This window comes from Rhinolophus sinicus, linkage group LG03 (assembly GCF_036562045.2).
Source record: "Rhinolophus sinicus isolate RSC01 linkage group LG03, ASM3656204v1, whole genome shotgun sequence".
In the NCBI taxonomy this organism is placed as follows: Eukaryota; Metazoa; Chordata; class Mammalia; order Chiroptera; family Rhinolophidae; genus Rhinolophus; species Rhinolophus sinicus.
The window spans coordinates 13362651-13384110 of NC_133753.1; the positions used below are offsets into that span (position 1 = coordinate 13362651).

At 35.4% G+C, this 21460-nt stretch overlaps 1 protein-coding gene across 4 annotated transcripts in view; it reads right to left on the reverse strand.

Moving 5' to 3' along the window:
* SPATA7 (spermatogenesis associated 7) overlaps window positions 1-21128 on the reverse strand; it is a 28128-nt gene extending 7000 nt beyond the window's left edge. Inside the window, exons 1-7 of one of the 4 annotated variants that reach the window (XM_019744505.2) lie at window positions 20882-21127; window positions 19100-19174; window positions 16929-17024; window positions 14163-14210; window positions 6938-7071; window positions 2600-3075; window positions 1357-1423 (exon numbers count right to left, since the gene is read on the reverse strand). In XM_019744505.2, coding sequence (XP_019600064.2) covers window positions 1357-1423; window positions 2600-3075; window positions 6938-7071; window positions 14163-14210; window positions 16929-17024; window positions 19100-19174; window positions 20882-20900 — 915 coding nt within the window. In that variant the 5' untranslated portion in view covers window positions 20901-21127. Of the gene's footprint in view, window positions 1-1356; window positions 1424-2599; window positions 3076-6937; window positions 7072-14162; window positions 14211-16928; window positions 17025-19099; window positions 19175-20881 lie in introns of all 4 variants that reach the window. The other 3 variants (XM_019744514.2, XM_019744522.2, XM_019744530.2) reach the window with 3 other exon arrangements.
* Between the last annotated feature and the right edge of the window lie 332 nt (window positions 21129-21460).

A 21460-nucleotide genomic window follows, 5' to 3' on the forward strand; every position in this document is an offset into this window, starting at 1 on the left:
CATCTGTTTCAAATGCCAACATGTCACACATGTAGAAGCATGGCAGTGTAAACACTAATGTTAACAAATAAAACTACTGGCAGCTTGCTTTTATAAGCAGCTTTACTATGGGTCACATACTGTGCCAGAAATGTTTACTTACATCATACCATTCAATCTTTACAATGCAAATTTATGTATAGTGCTTTGCAGTTTTAAAGGGGCTGTTAAAATGAGGGTCTACTGCCTTGATACTCGACTAGCTTCCTCAAGTAGACATCTGCTGGTACTAATTATGGAATACGGGGACACACCATTTTCTTACTGGGCTATGGATAAACATTTGGAACACAATGTCATAAAAATGGACTTATTCTGCTTTACTTTATGTAGTTACATACAGAGCTAACTCTCTTCCCAATTCTCAAGCTGGTCTTAGGCATCATTTTTTGAGCCCTGGCTGTTGTAGGCACTTTACCCCCCTCGTTTATTCCTTCCAATGATCCTGCGTGTTAAGTACAGTTTTCCTAGATGTGGAAACTCTGCTCTTAGAGGATAAGTGATTTGTCCTTGGGCCGTAAGTGACAGGTCCCTATGTCAAACAGCTATTAATGGCTGAGATGGAAACCTACAATCTTCTACCCATTTTCAGAAGGGAAGATGGAAGTTGAGTGTGATTACATTTTATTCTTCTACCCCTGAATCTGTGTTTGACATTTTGATAGACAAACCTTTTATCAACTAATAAATTTAAATTAGGACACAAGTATATGATTAATATCCCCAAAATAAAAATAATGACTATCTCAAAATCGAAGTTGTGATTTTTTTTTTAAGTTGTGATATTTTAAAAGAAATGACTGCTAAGCATTCAAATATAAACACTGTAAAAAAGACCTTTATGGTATAGAAAAATGTAAAGGCAAACATAAGAGAATGATATACCCATCTATTATAAAACGTTTAATTTTAAGTAATACAATCAGTGGCAATTCTTTAAAAACATACAGGCATAAAAACTAAAATAACTTCCGCACAACTATTCTGGATCCTTCAGTAATCCAAGACTGCATCTTTGAAAATAACATTTCAGGTATTTTATTCATCCACTCATCTGTCCAGCCAGTCAACCAACCACCTAGAAGAGATGCTAATGACAAATGATTTCCCAGATTGGCAGGATCTATCTCGCCACGCTCAGAGAACTACCATACGAGTATCACCACTTGTAATAGGCAAACCTTCTGTACATTGGCTATAGCCTATGCAAGAAGTGTCACCAAGAGATTACTCTCCACAGTCCAAATAGCTAAACACATTCTACTAAGTTAAAGCAGCTATACTTCCAACGAACACAAGAGAGCTCATTTTTATTACCTGTTTTATGTTCACTTCTGAATCTGTGACGTTCTTAGTCTCAACTGCCTCAAAATCAGATTTAAAGCTGTAATATTTAAAAAGAATTACTGTTAGGCCTTCAAAATACAAACACTATGATAATGAACTTTACTGTCTAGAAAAAATAAACACAGGAGATGAAAACCATCTATTTTTATAAGATGTGTTATTTCTGATTATATATTAGGTTGGTGCAAAAGTAATTGTAGTTTTTGCAGTTTTTAACCTTTTGAACCACAATTACTTTTGCACCAACCTAATAATTAGGAAATAGATATGGTTTGGACTACATATGCTTCTCCTGCACTCCCTTTTTAAATAGCAGCTGTATGTCAGTTGGCCAGAATGGAACTAAGGGAAATGGAACTATTATCTTCAAAATATGTCATAAATATAATATCAGAAAAGCATGTGATACACTTGCTTTCCTCATTTCTCCCTCACTTGACAAGTTCTATCATAGATTAAATACCTTAATTCTTTGATTAAACGTATGCTGTACATTAAGTGACATTACTGTACCCCTTGTCTTTACCCAGAAAAAAGCATACTAGTAATAAGTATTTTTTTGTTTTCTAAAATAACAAAAATCTAGTACCTAATAAAATATTTGTTATAATACTAGGAAAAAAAATCATAAATCAGCTAACACTTAACATTTTATAAGATTTGTTTGTTTTTTCAAACACTTGGAAAATTTTCACTGAATATTCATTATGTGCCAGGCACTATCGTATATGAAAACATTATTGAGGCGAATTATACTTAATTTCCAGAAATTATCCCAATTGTCTAAATTATACCTGGGAGTTGTTGCTATGCAAGACGGCTGTATGTTGCCATACTTGCCCTCTTTTTAAACTCTGGATACCCCTGGTTAAAAGAGAGCTCCCTACGGGGAAATAAACAGTTGTTTTTTGACATATTTTAAGGATTCCCTGGAAGTATAATATTTAAAAACATACACAAGTTCTAGCACCTTGTTTAAAACAACAAATTAAAATATGTAACATTCATGTTTATAAGAAGCTAGACAAGCTTAATAGCTACTTAGTTTTTCAACAATTAATTTGACAGTTCTAGTGATAACATGCAAAAGGAAAAGTCACACTAATCTCATTCCATTCAAAAGGGACATAAGGCACATGATATAAAATAAGGAATATTATTTAATTTCTACAACATCCTGAAGGATTTACTATTGGCTGTTGACGTGCCATACCTGCTTAATTCAGTCTGGGTTTCAGCTTCTATCCGCTGATCTGTAAAATCCTTTTTTCTTCTGGCAGGTGTATAGTATCGATACTGTGACAGGAAAGATTTTGCTTCTGATTTTAAAGTGCGTGGAGTGAATGGCAAATGTCTGTTAGAAAAGAGTTCAGAATGTTTATCCAAAAGGTCCCCACTGGGTGTTTTTGAAATAACTAACTGAAACCGCTGGGGATTCGGGAATGTGCTCCTAGGCCCTCTGCCACACGAGGTTGCAGAGGACAGTCTCCTCGGCCTGGAGGTGGTATAATCCACACTGGACAGGAAGGAGCTGGAGGTCTTCTCAGTACCATTTGTGAGAACTTTATTGGATTTAGGTAGACTTATGTGTAGTCTCTCTGAAGAAGTTACTGGTGACCTTGAAAAGGACGAACAGCCATTCACTTCTTCGATTAACACGTCATCTTCATTTTGTGGTTCTCCTGAAGGCTAAGAACATTGGATATGATATCATCAATTACATTGACAAATTCATATAATGGGGGATCTCCAGAGTATACATTTAAAAATGGTCGCTTTCCGGGTCTACGAGGTGTGATCAAAATATAAGGTGAATGTTTAAAAAAAATTATCACAGTAAAAGACACATTTTTACTAATCCCCTCGCTTCGAACACACTTATCCCATCGTTCTTGCCACTTTCTGAAGCAGTTCTGGGAGTCCTCTTTTGTGAGTGTCTTTAGCTGTGCTGAAGATGTCCTGCCTTGATGTCCTGAATCATTTTGACTTTGAGGAAGAGCCAGAAGTCTCATGGTGCCAGATCCGGTGAACAAGGTGGATGAGGACACACTGTAATGTTTTTATTTGACAGAAATTGCCATATACCAGAAGCTATGTGTGACATGGAGCGGTGTCATGATGTAGGATGAAACCATTTGCCCATTTCATGTTAATGCGTTGTTAGTGATCCATGATTTACGGCACACTTTCTCTCAACAGTAGCTCACACCCACTGACTGCACCAAACAGTTGAAACTTGTCACACACTGTTACTAAGGTTCAATGTGTTGCTTCCCATATTGAAGATCCCTGCCTGTCTGATGGATGGCACTTGGCAGCAGCATTCACCATATTTTTTGATCACACCTAGTACAGAATTAACTTACATGTTCCTGAAGATGTTAGCATTGTACATAAAGTTCTATTCAAGCTTTTGAATTATTAATATATAAAAATGTAATTCTAAATATAAGTAATAGCATTTTTCTTTCTGAAGCTAAAAAAATGATTCATAACATATACCTACTCATATTTGTGGTCTTGAACTTGAATATTGAGATCTACTGGTAGATCTCAGTTTTATCTAAAAGTTTCCAAACCAACTGCGAGCCCCAATCCCCTTCTCAACCACTGCTGGTGACAGCATCTTCCCCTTTCCGTCTTGTCATTATGGCAATCTGCAGTGCCAGCAGTTCCTCTGTGACTTCATGGCTTTGTAGAAATGAAAAGGAACTTCTCCTCACAATATATGGAGCCCTGACTTAAGTAACTGATATTCTAAATACAATTAAGAAATACTTAATACATAAAAAGTTCGCTTATGTTTCTTAGGTTCTCCTCACAAGTGGGAAAAGCTTTGAAAGGGAAGGTGTTTTGGACTGCTCCATTTGTGTTTTTCTTTTTTTGGTTTAACCTTGGAAGAACCATTTATACAGAATATCTATAAAGTCTAAAAACATATATATTTTAGTCTTTGAACAGATGAGATGCCCCAAAAACCTTGTCTATGATTCCAGACTTTATGGACACCTGTGTATCCTTTCCAGAACTCTGAGTCACTTGATTAGGTAGAAGGGAACTTACATGGAAGTGACAGAAGGGAAGCTGAAAATGGCCAGGATTTAGGCAGTTTTATCTGTCCTACAAGCTCATGGGGAGAAAAACAAGAGGAATAAGGAAAGAGCCAAGTACTTCCTTTGTGCAAGGTACTGTTCTTGCCATTAAGTAGAATAAACGAGGATGAAGAAGAATGTCTATCACTGCTACTAATAAGTTTACCATGTGCAAGGTACTGTTCTCTAATTGATTTACAACGCATTTAATCAGCACATAACTTCTGGGTGGTAGTACAATTGTTACCTCTATTTTAATAGACGAAGAAACTCTGGGGTCTCATAGATTTGAACCCAGGCTGAGCCTATGCTCTTCACCATTACATCATATTATCTACTTTAAAGACTCATTTGAAAATCACGTATTTTTAGATTTTTTTATACCACCAGGAATCTTACACTGATTTTAACTCCTTTCCTGGTAGTGAACAACTCAGTTAATCTAAGTACTGATTTATCTAAGAAAGGAATTGCAGAAAACTGGGTAGTGTGACTAATGCCTAAAATAGCCCAAAGTCACTTATTTCCTTTCCAAGTGCTTTCTAACCCTATCCCAAGTTCAAGGCAAAATTACTCAAAGCAAGTAAGTATTTTGGCATTAAAGTTTGAGTCACTAGGGTACTGCTTGGTTAATGACTGCAATATGTTAGCTTTGAAAAGTACTCCCAAACTAGATTCACACTACAGCTTATTTACTAGAAGAGTTTGGCTCCCTGGGAAGGCATTTTTCTAAGTACGATCTGAAAAGTCCTTTAGGGCTATTAAATAATAATTACAGGAATTATTTACACTTAGAGCAACAGTAAAAACTGGATCAGGGCAGGCAGAAATGCGTAAGGCATTAGATTGACTTCAGAAAATTCTTTTTAGTAATGGTTATTTAAAACAAAATGAAATACCAAAGAAATCTTTAAAGGCAGAAATATATCCTCATCTGTCTGAAATGGGCTGGAAAAATTGCTTTTGAGCTGACCGAAGACATGAAATTTTTCTGCAGTTTTATGTCTCATAATCCCTACCTTGCATGCTACTTTTTCTTTCCTTGGAAACCGGTAGGACACAGTATGGAATCAACTGTACCAATCTACTTTTTTGAGGTTACATTGTTTCCTTTAGCCGTAAATATCAGAAAGCTTGGATGGACATATAATAATTTTCACGGAAAATGTGTAACACTGGTAAATTCACCAAAATTTGAAGAGCACTGTAATTTCTAAAATCAGAAAAGGGTTCAATTATGTGTCAATTGAACAAGTATTCTGGTGGTAGTCTGACCACTTTCATATTCTGATGTCATCCTTATTGTTCAACACAATTTGTTGTAAACCATTTCAAAGTGATAATCATTGCATAGTTTTCATATACCGTGTTCCCCTGAAAATAAGAGCTAGCCGGACCATCAGCTCTAATTTGTCTTTTGGAGCAAAAATTAATATAAGACCGGGTCTTATATTATTATTAGACCCAGTCTTATATTATAGTAAAATAATATAATAATAACAATAATAATAATACATATTCAAGAGAAAGTAAGAGAATATTATGAACAAGCCTACGCCAAAAATTTGAAAATTTAGACATGGACAACTTCCTACATATATTCAACTTACAAAAATAGTTATATAAGGATTTCAAAAATTGAATCACTAGTCAAAAATCTTTTCACAAAGAAAACTCTAGGCCCTGATAATTTTAATGTTGAGTTCCATCAAATTCAAGGAACAAATTAATTCCAAACTTACATAAACTATTTTAAAGCATAGAAAAAGAGGAAATAGTGCCCAGTTTAAGAGGCTAGCATATCCTGACATAGTAGAAAAAAGGCAAATGACAGGTTAATATTAATAGTAAACACAGATGCTAAAATCCTAAGCAAAGTATTAGCAACTGTATCCATCAATGTATAAAAATGGCAATTCATCATCAAAGTAGTGTTTATATTAGGGATGCAAAATTAGTTTAACATTAGAAATTCAATTGTAATTCACTACACTAACAGATTAAAAAGAAAAATTGTACCATTCATTTGAAAAAATGCAGAAAAAGTATTTGATAAAATTAACATGCATTCATGAGAAAGGAAAAGAAAATCCTCTTAGCAAACTAGTAATAGAAGGGAACTTCCTTAATCAGATGTAAAAAGGTATCACAAAACACCTTTAGCTGGGATCAACAAACTAGAGCCTAGTCTGGCCTATTGTCTTTTTTGTTAATCAAGTTTTAATAGAACACAGCTAGGCCCATTCGTTTACGTATTGTCTACGGCTACTTTCCAATGGCACAATATTATGACAGAGACTGTGTGGCCTGAAAAGCCTAAAATATTTACTACATGGCTCTTTACAGGAGAAATTTACTGATTTTTCCCTACAGTTAAACATGTTACCAAAAAGTCAGGTGATACCACTATGAAGTACTTTAGAAACAGCAGCTTTTAAAAGGTAAAAATACTATCTTACCTTTTGTAGAGTGTTAAATAATGACTTGGAATTACTTTTAGAATTGGCCTGCACTTCGATTTTAGTTAATTTCAACTCCCTTTCACATCGTGCTAATTCCTTTTTGAGTTTCTCTCTTCGTTGTTGGTCTGCATCTGATGGGAAAAACGAATCTTTTGAAATATAGAATAAAATAGAAAATTTAATTTTTTGGTCTTGGAAGACTAATAAAGGGTGCTTTTTTTTCTTGCTATGTTTACACTACTGATGTGTAAATAAAATTCCATATACTTTTCTGTATAGAGAAACTATGACAATACTAAATTTATAGAAACTTTAAATGGATTAACTACCTAAAAAGCACAAACAATATGTGACAAACTAGTCAAACCTAAGGGGTCAAGAAAGCAACTCTAGAAAATATTTAGAGATATGAAGGTTAGAAATGCCAGACTGTCAACTGCAGTTTGAATTATGCCTGACTCTCCCCCAAATGAAATATTATGGTCAATATCATCATATGCTATAAAATGTAAGTTTTATATGACTTTAAAAATGACATTAAATTTGAAAACATTATTTTCAATCAGGATAACTCATTTGTATTTCTCTTAACTGTTATTCACTTGAAAATACAAACAAAAAAAGTGGTTTCAAACTTTGGTGTGCCTTAAGTCAGGTACCGGTCATTATCAAGACATCATTGTACAAAAACTAAAAATGGCAAAATAAAAGCTAGTCAAATTTCAGAGTTAACTAGAAGTTTAACTGTAAGTGGAATCAGTTGTATTTTCATATAAAATAAAAAAATTAACATGTACTTTTTTATTGGAATCTATCCCAACTTCATGGACAAGATAATTTCAAGTTTCAAATCACCCTGATTTGAATCAGAATTTATAAAAATTTCTACATGCTGAAAAAAACAAACTAAGGTAATATATATGTATATTTAAAGTTTCAACTATAATTCTTAAGAAAATTTATAAACCTGCTAAAGTAAATGTATTTATCTATCATTTAAAATGTAGACCGAAATATTATTTTCAATTTCTTCTATCCCCAAATACTTGCTTAATGAATGTATTATCTCTGCAGATGATAATGTTTGTGAAGTAAATTAATAGAACCTTCTCAGATCTGGTGTCTTATTTGCAGGTAAAACAAGAGAGTAAAAAAATATGACAAAGTAGAGCCCTCAGATTTAATAATGATTAAATATTTCCATACTACCAAATCTGCCCAACCTATCCATTTCAGTAAAGCCTCCTCACACCACATACAAAAATCAACTCCAAACAGATCACAGACCTAAATGTAAGAACTTAAACTATAAAACTCTTAGAAGGAAACATAGGAGTAAATCTTCAAGAGTCTGAGTTAGGCAAAGATTTCTTAGCTACAACATCAAAAGCACAAGCCAAAAAAAAGATAAGTTAGACTTAACTAAAATGAGAAACTTTTTCAAAAGACACACCCTGAAGAAAAGAAAAAGGGAAACAACAGATGGGGGAAAAATGTTTGCAAATCATATATTTAATAAAGGACTTGTATCCAAAATATACAAATAACATACAATTCAATAATAAGACAAATAAGCCAATTAAAATAAGGGCTACAGATTTGAATATTTACCAAAGATACACAGATGGCCAATAAATATATGAAAAAAATGTTCTACAACATTAATTATGAGGGAAATGCAAATTAAAACCACAATGAGATACCACTTCACACCCACTAGAATGGCTATAATCAAAATGGGACTAACAAGTGTTAGCAAGGACATGGAGTAAATAAAATTCTAACATGCTGGAGGTGGGAATGTAAAATGGTACGGCCACTCTGGAAAACAGTTTTGCAGTTTCTTAAAAAGTTAAATATAATTTTACTATATGACCTAGCAAGTCCATTCTCAAATATACATATATATTCGTGTGTGTGTGTGTGTGTGTGTGTATGTATATATACACATATACATATATAATATATATACAGAGGTTGCCAAAAAAATGTATACACATTTTTTTTTTTAATTGGGGAAGGGAAACAGGACTTTATTGGAGAACAGTGTGTACTTCCAGGATTTTTTCCAAGTCAAGTTGTAGTCCTTTCAGTCGTAGTTGTGGAGGGTGCAGCTCAGCTCCAGGTCCAGTTGCTGCTGTTAGTTGCAGGGGGCACAGCCCACCATTCCTTGCGGGACTAGACCTTTGTGTTTGAGAGCCTGCGCTCCAACCAACTGAGCCATCCGGGAGCTCAGCGGCAGCTCAGCTCAAGGTGCCATTTTCAGTCTTAGTTGCAGGGGGCAGAGCCCACCATTCCTTGCAGGAGTCGAGGAATCGAACCGGCAACCTTGTGGTTGAGAGCCCACTGGGCCATGTGGGAATCAAACTGACAGATTTTGCATTAGGAGCACAGAGCTCCAACCACCTGAGCCACCGGGCCAGCCCTGTATACACATTTTAAGAAAGGAAAACCCTGTATTAAAATTATGCTGATGGTAATCACTTTGAGCACCTCTTGTAATTGCGGAAGTCAAACGTGACTTATTTGTCATAGGTATATATTGAGTATCACAATTCTAATACAGTTTTTTCCTTTCTTTAAATGTGTATATATATTTTTTGACACAACTGTGTGTGTGTGTGTGTATCCCAAGAGAAATGAAAACATATATCCACACGAAAGACTTGTACATGTATTTTCATAGCAGCACTATTTATAATAGCCCAAAAAACAGAAACAATGCAAATGCTGAGTAATAGATGAAAAGACAAAATTTCTGTTCCATACAATGGAATACTACTGAGTAATTAAAAAGAATAAAGTACTGATACAGGCTAGGACATAGATGAATTTCAGAAACATTATGCAAAGTGAAGATTCTAATGTAAAAAACCCCAAAAATTATTCCATTTACACAAAATGTCTAGAAAAGGCAAATCTGTAGAGAAAGAAAGTAGATAAATGGTTGCCCGAGGCTAGAGGTAAGAAGGGGGAGCATCTGCAAATGGGTACAAGGAATCTTTCTGGGGCAATGAAAATATTCTAAAATTGGTTTGTGGTGGTAGTTGCACAATTTTTAAACTTAGTAAAAGTCAGTGATATGGTATGAAATTTGTCAATAGAATGGCTATAAAAATAAAGTCTTTCTAATGCATTAGCATATGGAATTATTTAAGCAATTCAACGAACTATGTAGAGATATTCTGGTTTAGATACTATGAAGATTAAATTATCAAGTCAGTAGTCGGCTGTGACAGACAGTGTCTCTTATCCAACCAGAGATGGCTCAAACCCAGGGACTTACTTCTTTTTTTAAATGTGTCTATAAAACCTGTTTCTAAGTTAATTATACTGATTATAATGAACATCAGCTCTATAACACAAGAAGTAATGATTATTAATTACACTTCAGTTTGGTGACCGCAATCTTTACAATTCTTCTAATCATCACACTTTTCTTCATTTACTTGGCAACATAGAAAAACTCCTACCTCAAATGACTGAGAGCAGAAGATACTGTGGGATAAATAAGCACTAGCTAAGTTTAAATTTTAGAAACAAGAAACAGGAGCAATTTGTAAACTATAACCTCTATACTGTCAACTCCTGAATTTTTATCTCCATCCTGGAACTCTCTCCTGAACTCTAGACTCGAAACTCGGCCTCCTCAGTATTGCACTTGGATTTCTACTAGGTATTTATTTCAAACTTATAATGACCAAGATTGAACTCTGGATTTACTTCCTCCCCAGATCTCTTCCTATCGTATTTTTCATTTTAGTAAATTATAACTGTTATTTTGATTGACAGGCTCTAGTGTTGGGAGTCATCCTGAACTTGCTCCTCTTTTTCTCTCATACCCTATCTACATCCAATCCATCAGTAAACACTGTTGACACATTTTAAATGATTCCAAAATCCAACCATTTCACACTCCTTGTACTGCAACCACTTTGGTCCAAGTCACCATTATTTTTCATCTGGATTACTGTCTCCTAACTACTTATTCTGCTTACATCATTGCCCCTTACAGACTATTTTCAACTCAGTAGCCAGAGAGATGCTTTTAAAAGTTAAATTGGCTCTGTTACTCCTCCCATGGATTCCAATTTCATAGTGAAAGCCAACATGCTTGCAATGGCCACAGCCCTACATGGTCTGCATCTCTCTGTCCCATCTCAATGACCTCATCCATCACTCTTCAACTGGATTAGCTGACACCAGCCATACAGCTCTCCTTGCCGTTCCCTGAATACTCTAATCATGATGCCATTTCAAGGCTTTCATACTCGCTGTTTCCTCTGTCTGGATTGCTCTCCCCCCAAGATTCCCACCTGCCTCTCCCTTAACTCTTTTGGGTCTCTGCTGAACTGTTATCTTATCAGTTATGCCTTCGCCTCCCAAGGATAGGCATCCAATCTCCCTTATCCTGTGCTTCATTTTTTGCTATTGCACTTATCAACATCTGACATATCCTATATTTACTTTTTTTCTTTGTCTTTGCTTATTGTTTATCTCCTTTAACTAGAATGTAAGCTCTATAAGAGCAGATACTTTGTTTTGTTCACCTCTTTAGTTCCATCCCTTAGAACAGCATCTAGCACATAGCAGGTGCCCAATAAATATTTGCTGAATTAATCAATGAATAAACTATAATGAACTAAATATTACATAAAATGCCCAATTATTTTAAATTGGTGGATTTGGATTTTAAATCTAAGAGTTTGGTTGAGTAAGAGGATTAAAACATTCAGGCTTTTTATTATACAACCTAAATAAAAAAGAGATAATCTTTATATATCTATTGTTTAGGAAATTAATATCAGTATGAAAATGTAGCAAAATTTTCCCATTTAGAGGTGATCCCAGTTAAAAAGAATTATCTGATCTAATGACAACTGGGTAAAACCATGTCAATTCAAATAATTTAGATGTTTAAAGCCTATAAATATTGAACTCGTATAATGTGCTATATAAAAGGTATTAATATGGTACAGAAGAAATTAAAAATCTGGAAGAGTCCTTAGAGATTATCTAATTACCCTTTATTTCACAAAAGAGGGGGGTGAGAGGTAAAATGACTTGCCCATACAGCTTGTATGCTGTGGTCAAATTGTTCTTTAAAAACATATACTCAAGGCCCATACTCTTGCCTGAAATGACCTTACCCCTCCTAAAAAATTATTAGTATTACTATTATTTTTTGTTTAATCAACCAAAACATTTTAATAAACGCTATTATTCTGGTATGTGATCCACAAGAGCTTTTGGTGTCTTCTTTTTTTTTTAATTAAAATTTATTGGTGAAATTATTAGTAAAATTACATAGGTTTCAGGTGTACAATTCTGTAATACATCATCTATATATCACATTGTGTGTTTACCAGTCAGTTCTCCTTCCATCACCATATATTTGACCCCATTTACCCTCATTTCCCACCCCCTTACGCTCTTATCCTCTGGTAACCACTAAATTATTGTCTGTGTCTATGAGTTTTTGTTTCTTTGTTTGTCTTGTTCTTTTATTGCTTTCAGTTTTATATCCCACATATAAGTGAAATCATATGGTTTCTGTGTGACTTATTTTGCTTAGCATAATAATCTCAAGATCTACCCATTTTGTTGCAAATGGCACTAAAAAATTATTTGAATAACTCACTAATCTTTTTTTTTTTTTTTAATTTATTGGGGTGACAATTGTTAGTAAAATTACATAGATTTCAGGTATACAATTCTGTATTACATCATCTATAAATCCCATTGTGTGAAACTCACTAATCTTAACAAGCCAAGGGCAGTCAGAATAACAGAATTCTAGAACTTAAACCTTGGCAAGTCTTTTAGTATTACCCAAATTTTTATATGTAGGAAAAAATATGAAATCCAGGAGAGTTAAATAACTTATCTAAAGTAACATGGCAATTTAGTGGCAAAGCTGGGGTTCAATTCTAAGTTCTTAAACTTAGAAATACAAGTTTATTTTATTTATGGATAATATTTAAAAGTTAGAAAATAATTCCTCCAAAGGCAATATGTCAACACCTAATATGGTTGCTATCAAAAAAAAAAAAAAAAGGGCCAGCCCGGTGGCTCAGGCGGTTAGAGCTCCGTGCTCCTAACTCCGAAGGCTGCCGGTTCGATTCCCACATGGGCCAGTGGGCTCTCAACCACAAGGTTGCCAGTTCAATTCCTCGAGTCCCGCAAGGGATGGTGGGCTCTGCCCCCTGCAACTAAGATTGAACACGGCACCTTGAGCTGAGCTGCCTCCCGGATGGCTCAGTTGTTGGTTGGAGCACGGGCTCTCAACCACAAGGTTGCCAGTTCAATTCTTTGACTCCCGCAAGGGATGGTGGGCAGCGCCCCCTGCAACTAGCAACGGCAACTGGACTTGGAGCTGAGCTGCGCCCTCCACAACTAAGACTGAAAGAAAAACAACTTGAAGCTGAACAGAACCCTCCACAACTAAGATTGAAAGGACAACAATTTGACCATTGTTCCCCAATAAAGTCCTGTTCCCCTTCCCCAATAAAAAATCTTTAAAAAAAAAAAAAAAAAAGCAGAAAATAACAAGTATTGGCGAGGATGTGGAGAAATTGGAACCCTCGCATACTTTTGGTGGGAAACTGGCAGCTTCTCAAAATATTAAAAATAGAATTACCCTATGTTCCAGCAATTCCACTCTCTGTATATACCAAAAAGAACTGAAAGCAGGGTCTCAAAGAGATATTTGTACATTCATGTCCATAGAAAGATTATTCACAATAGTCAAAAGGTGGAAACAACCCAAGTGTCCATTGACTTACGAATGTATAAACAAAATATGGTACATACATACAAGGGAATATTACTCAGCCTTAAGAAGGAAGGGGATTCTGACATATGTTACAACATGGATGAACCTTGAGGACATTATGCTAAATGAAATAAGCCAGTCACAAAAGGAAAAACATTGAATGATTGATTCCACTTACATGGAATAACTAGAGTAGTCAGATTCATACAGACAGAAAATAGAATGGTGGTTGCCAGAAAGTAGAATGGTAGTTGCAAGGAGGGAATGGGGGACCTTCAGTTTTGCAAGATAAAAAGACTGCTGAAAATGGATAATGGTGATGGTTGTACCACAATATGAATGTACTTAATACCACTGAAGTGTAGACTTAAAAATAGTTAAGAAGTAAATTTATGTTTGGTATAGTTTACCATAATTTTTTAAGGCAGTATGTCAAAAGTTACTTACATTTGATGCTGGCACTCATACTGAGTGGAACTGAGCAGTCTACCGTAGCTGAAAGAGAAAAATCAGGTGTTTAATAGTATTCTTAATGTTTATAAATGAAAACAAATATCAAATGTGGAAATCCCAAAAAGTTCCAGAACTTGCAGTTCCTTGTTTTGATTTTTATGGTACTCCTAGAGATAAAAAATAATATCCTTGACAAAAAAGATACTGGCTAGGATCAACAGCTCATTAGCTACTATAGAAAAAAACATTAGTGAACTTGAAAACATAGCAGTATAAACTATTCAAAACAAAACAGAGTAAAGAAACGATGGAACATAAACGCATAGAGCATCACTGACCTAACCTATCTATTTCATGCACTTAACATACTTACAACTGGAGTCCCAAAACAAGCTTGGGGAAAAAGGAGCAAAATTGGAGGACCTACACTGTATGATTTCAAGACTTACTGTTAATGCTACAGTAATTAAGGCAGTGTGGTACTGTAATAAAGATAGACATATAGATCAACAGAACTAAAGAATAAGTCAAGAAATAGACCCACACATACGGTCAATTGTCTTTCAAAAACTGCTAGGGCAATTCAAGTGCTAAGTGCTAATAGGGAAAGGACAATCTCTTCAATAAACAGTCCTGGGAATATTTGGACACTCACTGACAAAAATTGATCCTTATATCATACCATATATAAAAACTAACTCAAAATGGGTCACAAACTTAAATACAGGAGTAAAACTTACACTTCTAAAAGAAAACATGTAAGAAAATGTTAGTGACCTAAAATTAGGCAAAGATTCCTTAAACAGGATATAAAAAATATAAACTATGGCATTTAAAACTTGAAAAGCTGAACTTGATTTCACATGTCACAAAATATTATTTTTCTTTAGATTTTTTCAATCATTTAAAATATGAATTAAAATTAAAAACTTAAGCCCTCCAAATAAGAAAATAAAAGTGAAAAAAATACATTAGGGAAAAACTGGTGAAATTCAAATAAGCTCTGTACTTAATAGTATTGTATCAATATTCATTTCCTGCTTTTAAAAACTATAATATGGTTATGTAAGATTTTAACATTGGGGAAAGCTGGTGAAGAGTTTCTGTGACTACTATTTTTGCAACTTTCCTATAAGTCTAAAATTATTTCAAATGGAAAAAAAAAAAGAAAATGAAAAGGCAAGTCACAGACTAGGAGAAAATATTTGTAAAATATATCTGACATAGGACTTGTATTTAATATACGAAGAACTCTCACAATTTAATACTAAGACAGCAAACAACCCATTTTTAAAAAATGGGTAAAGGTATTTCACTAAAGAAGATATACAGATGGTAAATGAGCACAAGAAAAGTTGTTCAACATTATTAGGCATTGAAGAAATACAAACTAAAACTCTGATGATATACTATGAAATATCCACTAGAAGAGCTTAAACAAGACTCAATAGGAAGTGCTGCGGAGGATATAAAAATTACAGAAATGCAAAATAGCATAGTCATTCTGGAAAACAGTTTGGCAGTTTCTTATACGTTAAGTATATACTTACTGTATTACCCCATCATTCCACTCCTAGTAAATAAATTTATCCAAGTGAAATAGAAGCATATGTTCAAAGACTGTATGTGAATGTTATAGCAGCTTTATTTCTAATAGCCAAAAGTGAGTCAAAGTAACCCAAATATCCACCAACTAGGAAATCGATAAATTGTGGTATAGTCATTATATGGAATACTACTTAGCAATAAAAAGAAAGAAATACTACTACACACAAGAACATGGATTAGTCTCAAAAGTGTTAGCTAAATGAAGAAGCCAGACCCAAAACAATCCATATTGTGCGATTCCATTTATGTGAAATTCTGGGAAAGCCACAATTGTAGTGATAGAAAGCAGATCAGTGGTTACCAGGGGTGGAGGGGAAGAGATTGATTGCAAAAGACTAGAGGAAACTTTTTGGGGTAATGGAATGTTATATATCAGGGGTCAGTGAACTTTTTCTGTAAATGCTTCAGGCTTTGCATGGTGACACAGTCTGTGCCACCACTAATAACTCTGCCTGTTAGTGTAAAAGCCACTATAGACCGTAAGTAAAAGAATGGACATGATTGTCTGTGCTCATGAATGGACAATGAAATGTGAATTTCATGTAACTTTTACGTTACAAAATATTCTTTTGATTTTGTCCAACCACTTAAAAAATACAAATACCGTTCTTAGTTCACAAGCTGTACAAAAACAGGTGGCAGGAGGATTTGGCCTGTGAGCTATAGTTTGCTGATCCCTGTTTTATAGCATGATTGTGGTGGTGGTTATAAAATGTACATATTTTTCAAAATATTTAACAGTACACTTAAAATAAGCGCATTTTGTTGTATGTAAGTTATATCTCAATAAAGCTGACCAAAAAAGAAAAAGAGGTTAGCTAGTATCTTCCTTGTACAACTTCTTTAGTATACTTGAAAACTAAAAAGTAGATTATAATTAAAATCAATATCTAAACACAAGATAATATTAGAGATAACACAGGTAAAAGGAAATAACCTAGACATGATACAGATTTCATATATAGTTAACAAACTGGCATTCTGAATTTCCTACTATATATATAATGTTAGGGTCAGTAGCTGGTATTTTGCCGTACCAAACACAAATCCAGATATCATAATGTATTCATTTTTGCTACAGATTTGCTCTAATTAGAAGTGAAGCCGAGGGATTAAATTGGGTACAGAGAGTTCACATTTGCACATTTTTACCTTTGGCTGAAAGGATTTTATTATAGTGAACAGCCATGTGATTCTTGATCAGGTGGAGAGTACTTAGTCTGAGAGAGGAGGAGTCAGTGCAAAAAGCTAAAAATTAAAACACATTTAATCATTATATATTTAAAATTAATATAAAATCACCATGAGATAAACAAGTTACTGATTATTAAGCTCACTTTAATAAAATATGCTGAAATTCAATCACGGAGATTCTGACATTATAACTTTGTGATGCTGAGCATGTCCTAGCCTTAATTTTGCACTGACAACAGACAAGCTGTCAAACTTTGTAAGAATAAGTTTTACAAACCTGAGAGTTTTGGGAAGACAGTTTAGAATATAATCTATCATTACATTTATAAAGCTATTCCTTATTGACAGCTCTCAATCTCGTAACTAAAAATGGTTAGCCACTTGCCTGATTATAAAATAATGTTATCATTATGAGTTCTTGAATACATGGGAATTTGGGAAATCAAGCAAACCCCAAACTCCAAAACTCTATGCAATGATTCTATTTTGAGAGCCCTCCTTCTACCTTCACACCTGAAAACAAGATCTACAATTCAGCTTACTGCATTCTTTTTGAAGTATTAGGACTATCTTAAGACAAGTACATGACATTAAACTTCTTGACCTCATCTAAACTGTTTAGAAGAAATCTTAGAAATAATTAAGCACTTATCTACAAGTATAAAATGTAGGCATATTGTTTTCAAACGCTAGAAGCAGTTTTAAAGAAGTTATACATAGGGAAGCCAGTTGGCTCAGTTGGTTAGAGTGCAGTGCTCATAACACCAGGGTCGCCGGTTCAATTCCCAGGTGGGCCAGTGAGCTGTGCCCTCCACAACTAGATTGAAAACAATGATTTGACTTGGAGCTGATGGGTCCTGGAAAAACACACTGTTCCCCAACAACAACAAAAAAAAAGAAAGAAAGAAAGAAAAAAAGAGTATATACATATGGTTAAAAAAAATTAGCGAAAAACGAATACGGAGATTGAAAAATAGTGACTTTCCTGACCCCCAGTCTCCCCTCCCATAAGACTTCTGTTACTTTTTTTACGTATCCTTCCAGGGAAATTCTATGCATAATATAAGAATATATAATAATAAGCTTGATAGTACTACTAAAAAATGTATTGAATAGATACCACGCATTGTTCTAACCTCTTTACATGTAAAAACTCATTTAATTACTATTATCACCATTTAATAGTATCAACCTTTAATAGAAGCAGAAACCGAGGCACAGATGTAAGTAAGGTTGTCAAGATCACACAGCTTGATAATGGATGCAGTTTACATGTTGACAAGGCAGCCTTGTACTTACAACCACTATATCTATAATTGCATGTATATTCTTAAAAAAAGTTAGCAAACTATTTTGTTCCTTATCCTGCTCATCTATGTAAGTATATTTTAAATCTAGTTTTAAATTTTTAGTTAAAAATTATTTTTCAAAGTTTGATTCTGGTTCTATGTGTATATATACTTTGTTACAAAGAAATAAGAGAGGTAAATGAAAATGTGATCCTTCCTTCACATTTAGAGGAACCAGTTTTGACAATTTTTCATGTAAATGAAAAAAGACTTTAAATTATTTTGCCTAAAAACCCAGACTTAAAACTTTTTAAGCTGTAATTATAAAAATGTATTTTAACTTTATATTAAAAATTTAAGGCTTTAAAATATGAAAACATCACAGATTGTCCTTTCATAGGACCTAGAAATCCAGTTGAATAAAAGAGGCCTGTGTTTGCTCCTGATACGAAATTGATTTTTCAAGTGTTCTTTTTCTCTGCACAGCATTCCCTTTTCAGTGCATGTGTCTTTATCAACCTACGAATCACATTTTAACACAGAAGCCATGCCTTAAGCCAGGGTAGTCGGCCAGCAAAGAGTAGACAGAGTTGGGCTGGAGCTGCAGCAGGGAACAGGAGGCAGCCAAGTCCACATTCAAGGGCACAGTAATAGTCTGAAATGGACTCCTAAATTCTCTAACTCAAGAATTCCTATAATATTTCATTATAATTAATAATAGGAATTCAAATATTGATTAAATGAAATAGTTTTTATATCATGTCATATAATTTACAAATAAAGAAAACAGACAGTCAATCTTTAACAAACAACCTTTACCATTTCAGGTACCTCACTTACCATTACTTTTGGTGCTCAAGTGTCCTTTAAATATGGATGGTGGACCATATCTGGGAAGGACAGTGGTTGCTCTGACTTTTAACAAAATAACATGAGTTAGGATAAATGAAACACAACTTTCCCAATGATAACAATGTTGAACATTTAAAAAATAATAAATAAATCTATCTTTGATTTAATTAGCATTGTTTAAAATTATTTTCAATCACATAACTAACCAGAAATGATATATCAGACAAAAATTCTGCAGCCATTGATAAAAAGTTTTCTAAGAAAAGTTATTTTCAAAACAGTTGTACCTTGAGACTAGATTCGATGGGTAAAATGTACATCAGTTATGTATACTGACTATTCTGTACACCACTGACCTATTGAATTTTTAAATGATTTTGAGATATAATAAAACTGAGATTTTGAGTTAATACATATATATTAACTATTTCAGTTAATCATAAACTAGTCTGTCCTAAAAATAATTTTAAGAAAGTAATCCTCCCACAAAGTAATTGAGTAAATTAGAAATTATATCATGTTACTATGTATAAAATAAGTCCATATGTATAAGTCAGAATCAGAACTTAATTTTTCTGGTACACAGCAAGGGCTTAATGTTAGTTTATGTTGTAAATTTTCTGAAAACCATAAAAACAGGCTGGGTTGTGTTTTCTGGAACTTAGGTAAAGTGTCAGAATATACAGTTTGCTGATCAATGGATAATTCTCTCCTACATTCAGAACAGCACTTAATTTTCACTAATGATTACATTATATAGGGACACTCACATTCCAAGCAAGACTTACTATATGAACTACTAGCAGCTTGGTTGAAAGATACTTTTAAAAATAGATAAGAACACCGAATTGGGAGGGAAGGGTCTGGAGATTGCCCTACTGAGTGTGAAGACAGAATGCTATTTATTCAGAGAGAGTGAAGACACAAACTATTTGGATTGGGCCGGTTTGTGGAGATTTACAGTTATATGGCTCCAACTGTTCCACCGAGATGTCTACTTGACCCAGAGAGTATTCAGTGAAGGGCAAGTGTACACAGTGATTATGGATTAGTCCTTTGCTACAACAACTGTACTCAGCAAAACTGCATCACTTGAAAACTTATTACAAAAGAAAAATACCAGCTCCCCCTGCTCCATCAGACCTGCTGCGTCATAATCTGCATTTTAACATGATTCCTCTTCACCTTAAAGTTAAGAGAATCACTGGGTTACTGGATAGTTTTGGGGGGGGGGGGGAGCTAGTTACAAAATGGATGATTTCGTATTTACTAAGTACTTACGCTGTGCCAAGAACTTTGTATGTATTATCTGCATATAATCCTCCAGAACTCTATGACATAGATGTTTTACCCCCGTGTTTACATTCATAGATGAAGAAACTGAGGGTCACCCCTGAGCAGTGCAGCTGGGCCCAGGGAGGTCTGTCTCCAAGGACCAAATTTGGTTCCTGTGCCCCGGTGTCATCGAGGTAATAAAGGTTGAACGACCCGAGTACAGGGGACAGGGCCTTCTGGAGACAGGGCAACAAATTCTGAGCCAGAAGCAGACCTGTGAACCCCGCAAGCAGGGCCTTTCCTGTGCAAGGAGCCTGGCAGCTCGTGGCAACACTCAGTTCCACATATGGAGACTAAGCAGGGGACCGAGAGCGCCCAGGTCGCGGCCTCTACCCGCGCAGCCGCAACTGGGACCCAGGACCCCAGACCCGAGGTTCGGAGCGCAGGCGGCGGCGAGGCGCGAGACGGCGGTCGGCCGCCACAGCTGCCCTTTACCTCTCCGGCTGCCATTCATGCTTAGATCCTCTTGCAGCCGCCGTGGGCCACGCCAGGTCCCCTTCGGTTCTTCCCCGGGCTGGGCCAGCACCCGCAGCCGAATATCGTGAAGGAGGGGCAGACTGGAGGCCGCGGGGGCTGCAGACCGTTGCTAGGCAGGTTGCTAAGGGTCGGTTCCGCGGCGTCCGGATTGTGACGTCACAGCGCAGGACTGCGCTCGAAGCTCCGCCCCCGGGGTACCTGGAGAGGGGAGGAGAGCCCTTGAGGGTGGAGAAACGCGGCGAGAAAAGTGCCCCAAAGCGCCAGTCTTGTTCTGGGCTCTTGCCAGTCTTCCACAGAGCGGCCTCCTGTCAGGAGCCGGGCCACCAGCACCTGGCGCGCCTTGCCCTTGCGGGTCCCCCCTTCTTCTCTCCTGCCCACCTCCTCCTCCTTTGCTTTTTTCTTTTAATCTTAAATCTCCAATCTGTTTTCCTTTGTGATGGAAGAGAGTTACAGCATGAACAAGGCGTTGATTTTTCTGTGGCTATATATAATTTGTTTGATTTTGAAGCAGTTACCCTCGAATCCTTGGAAATAAGA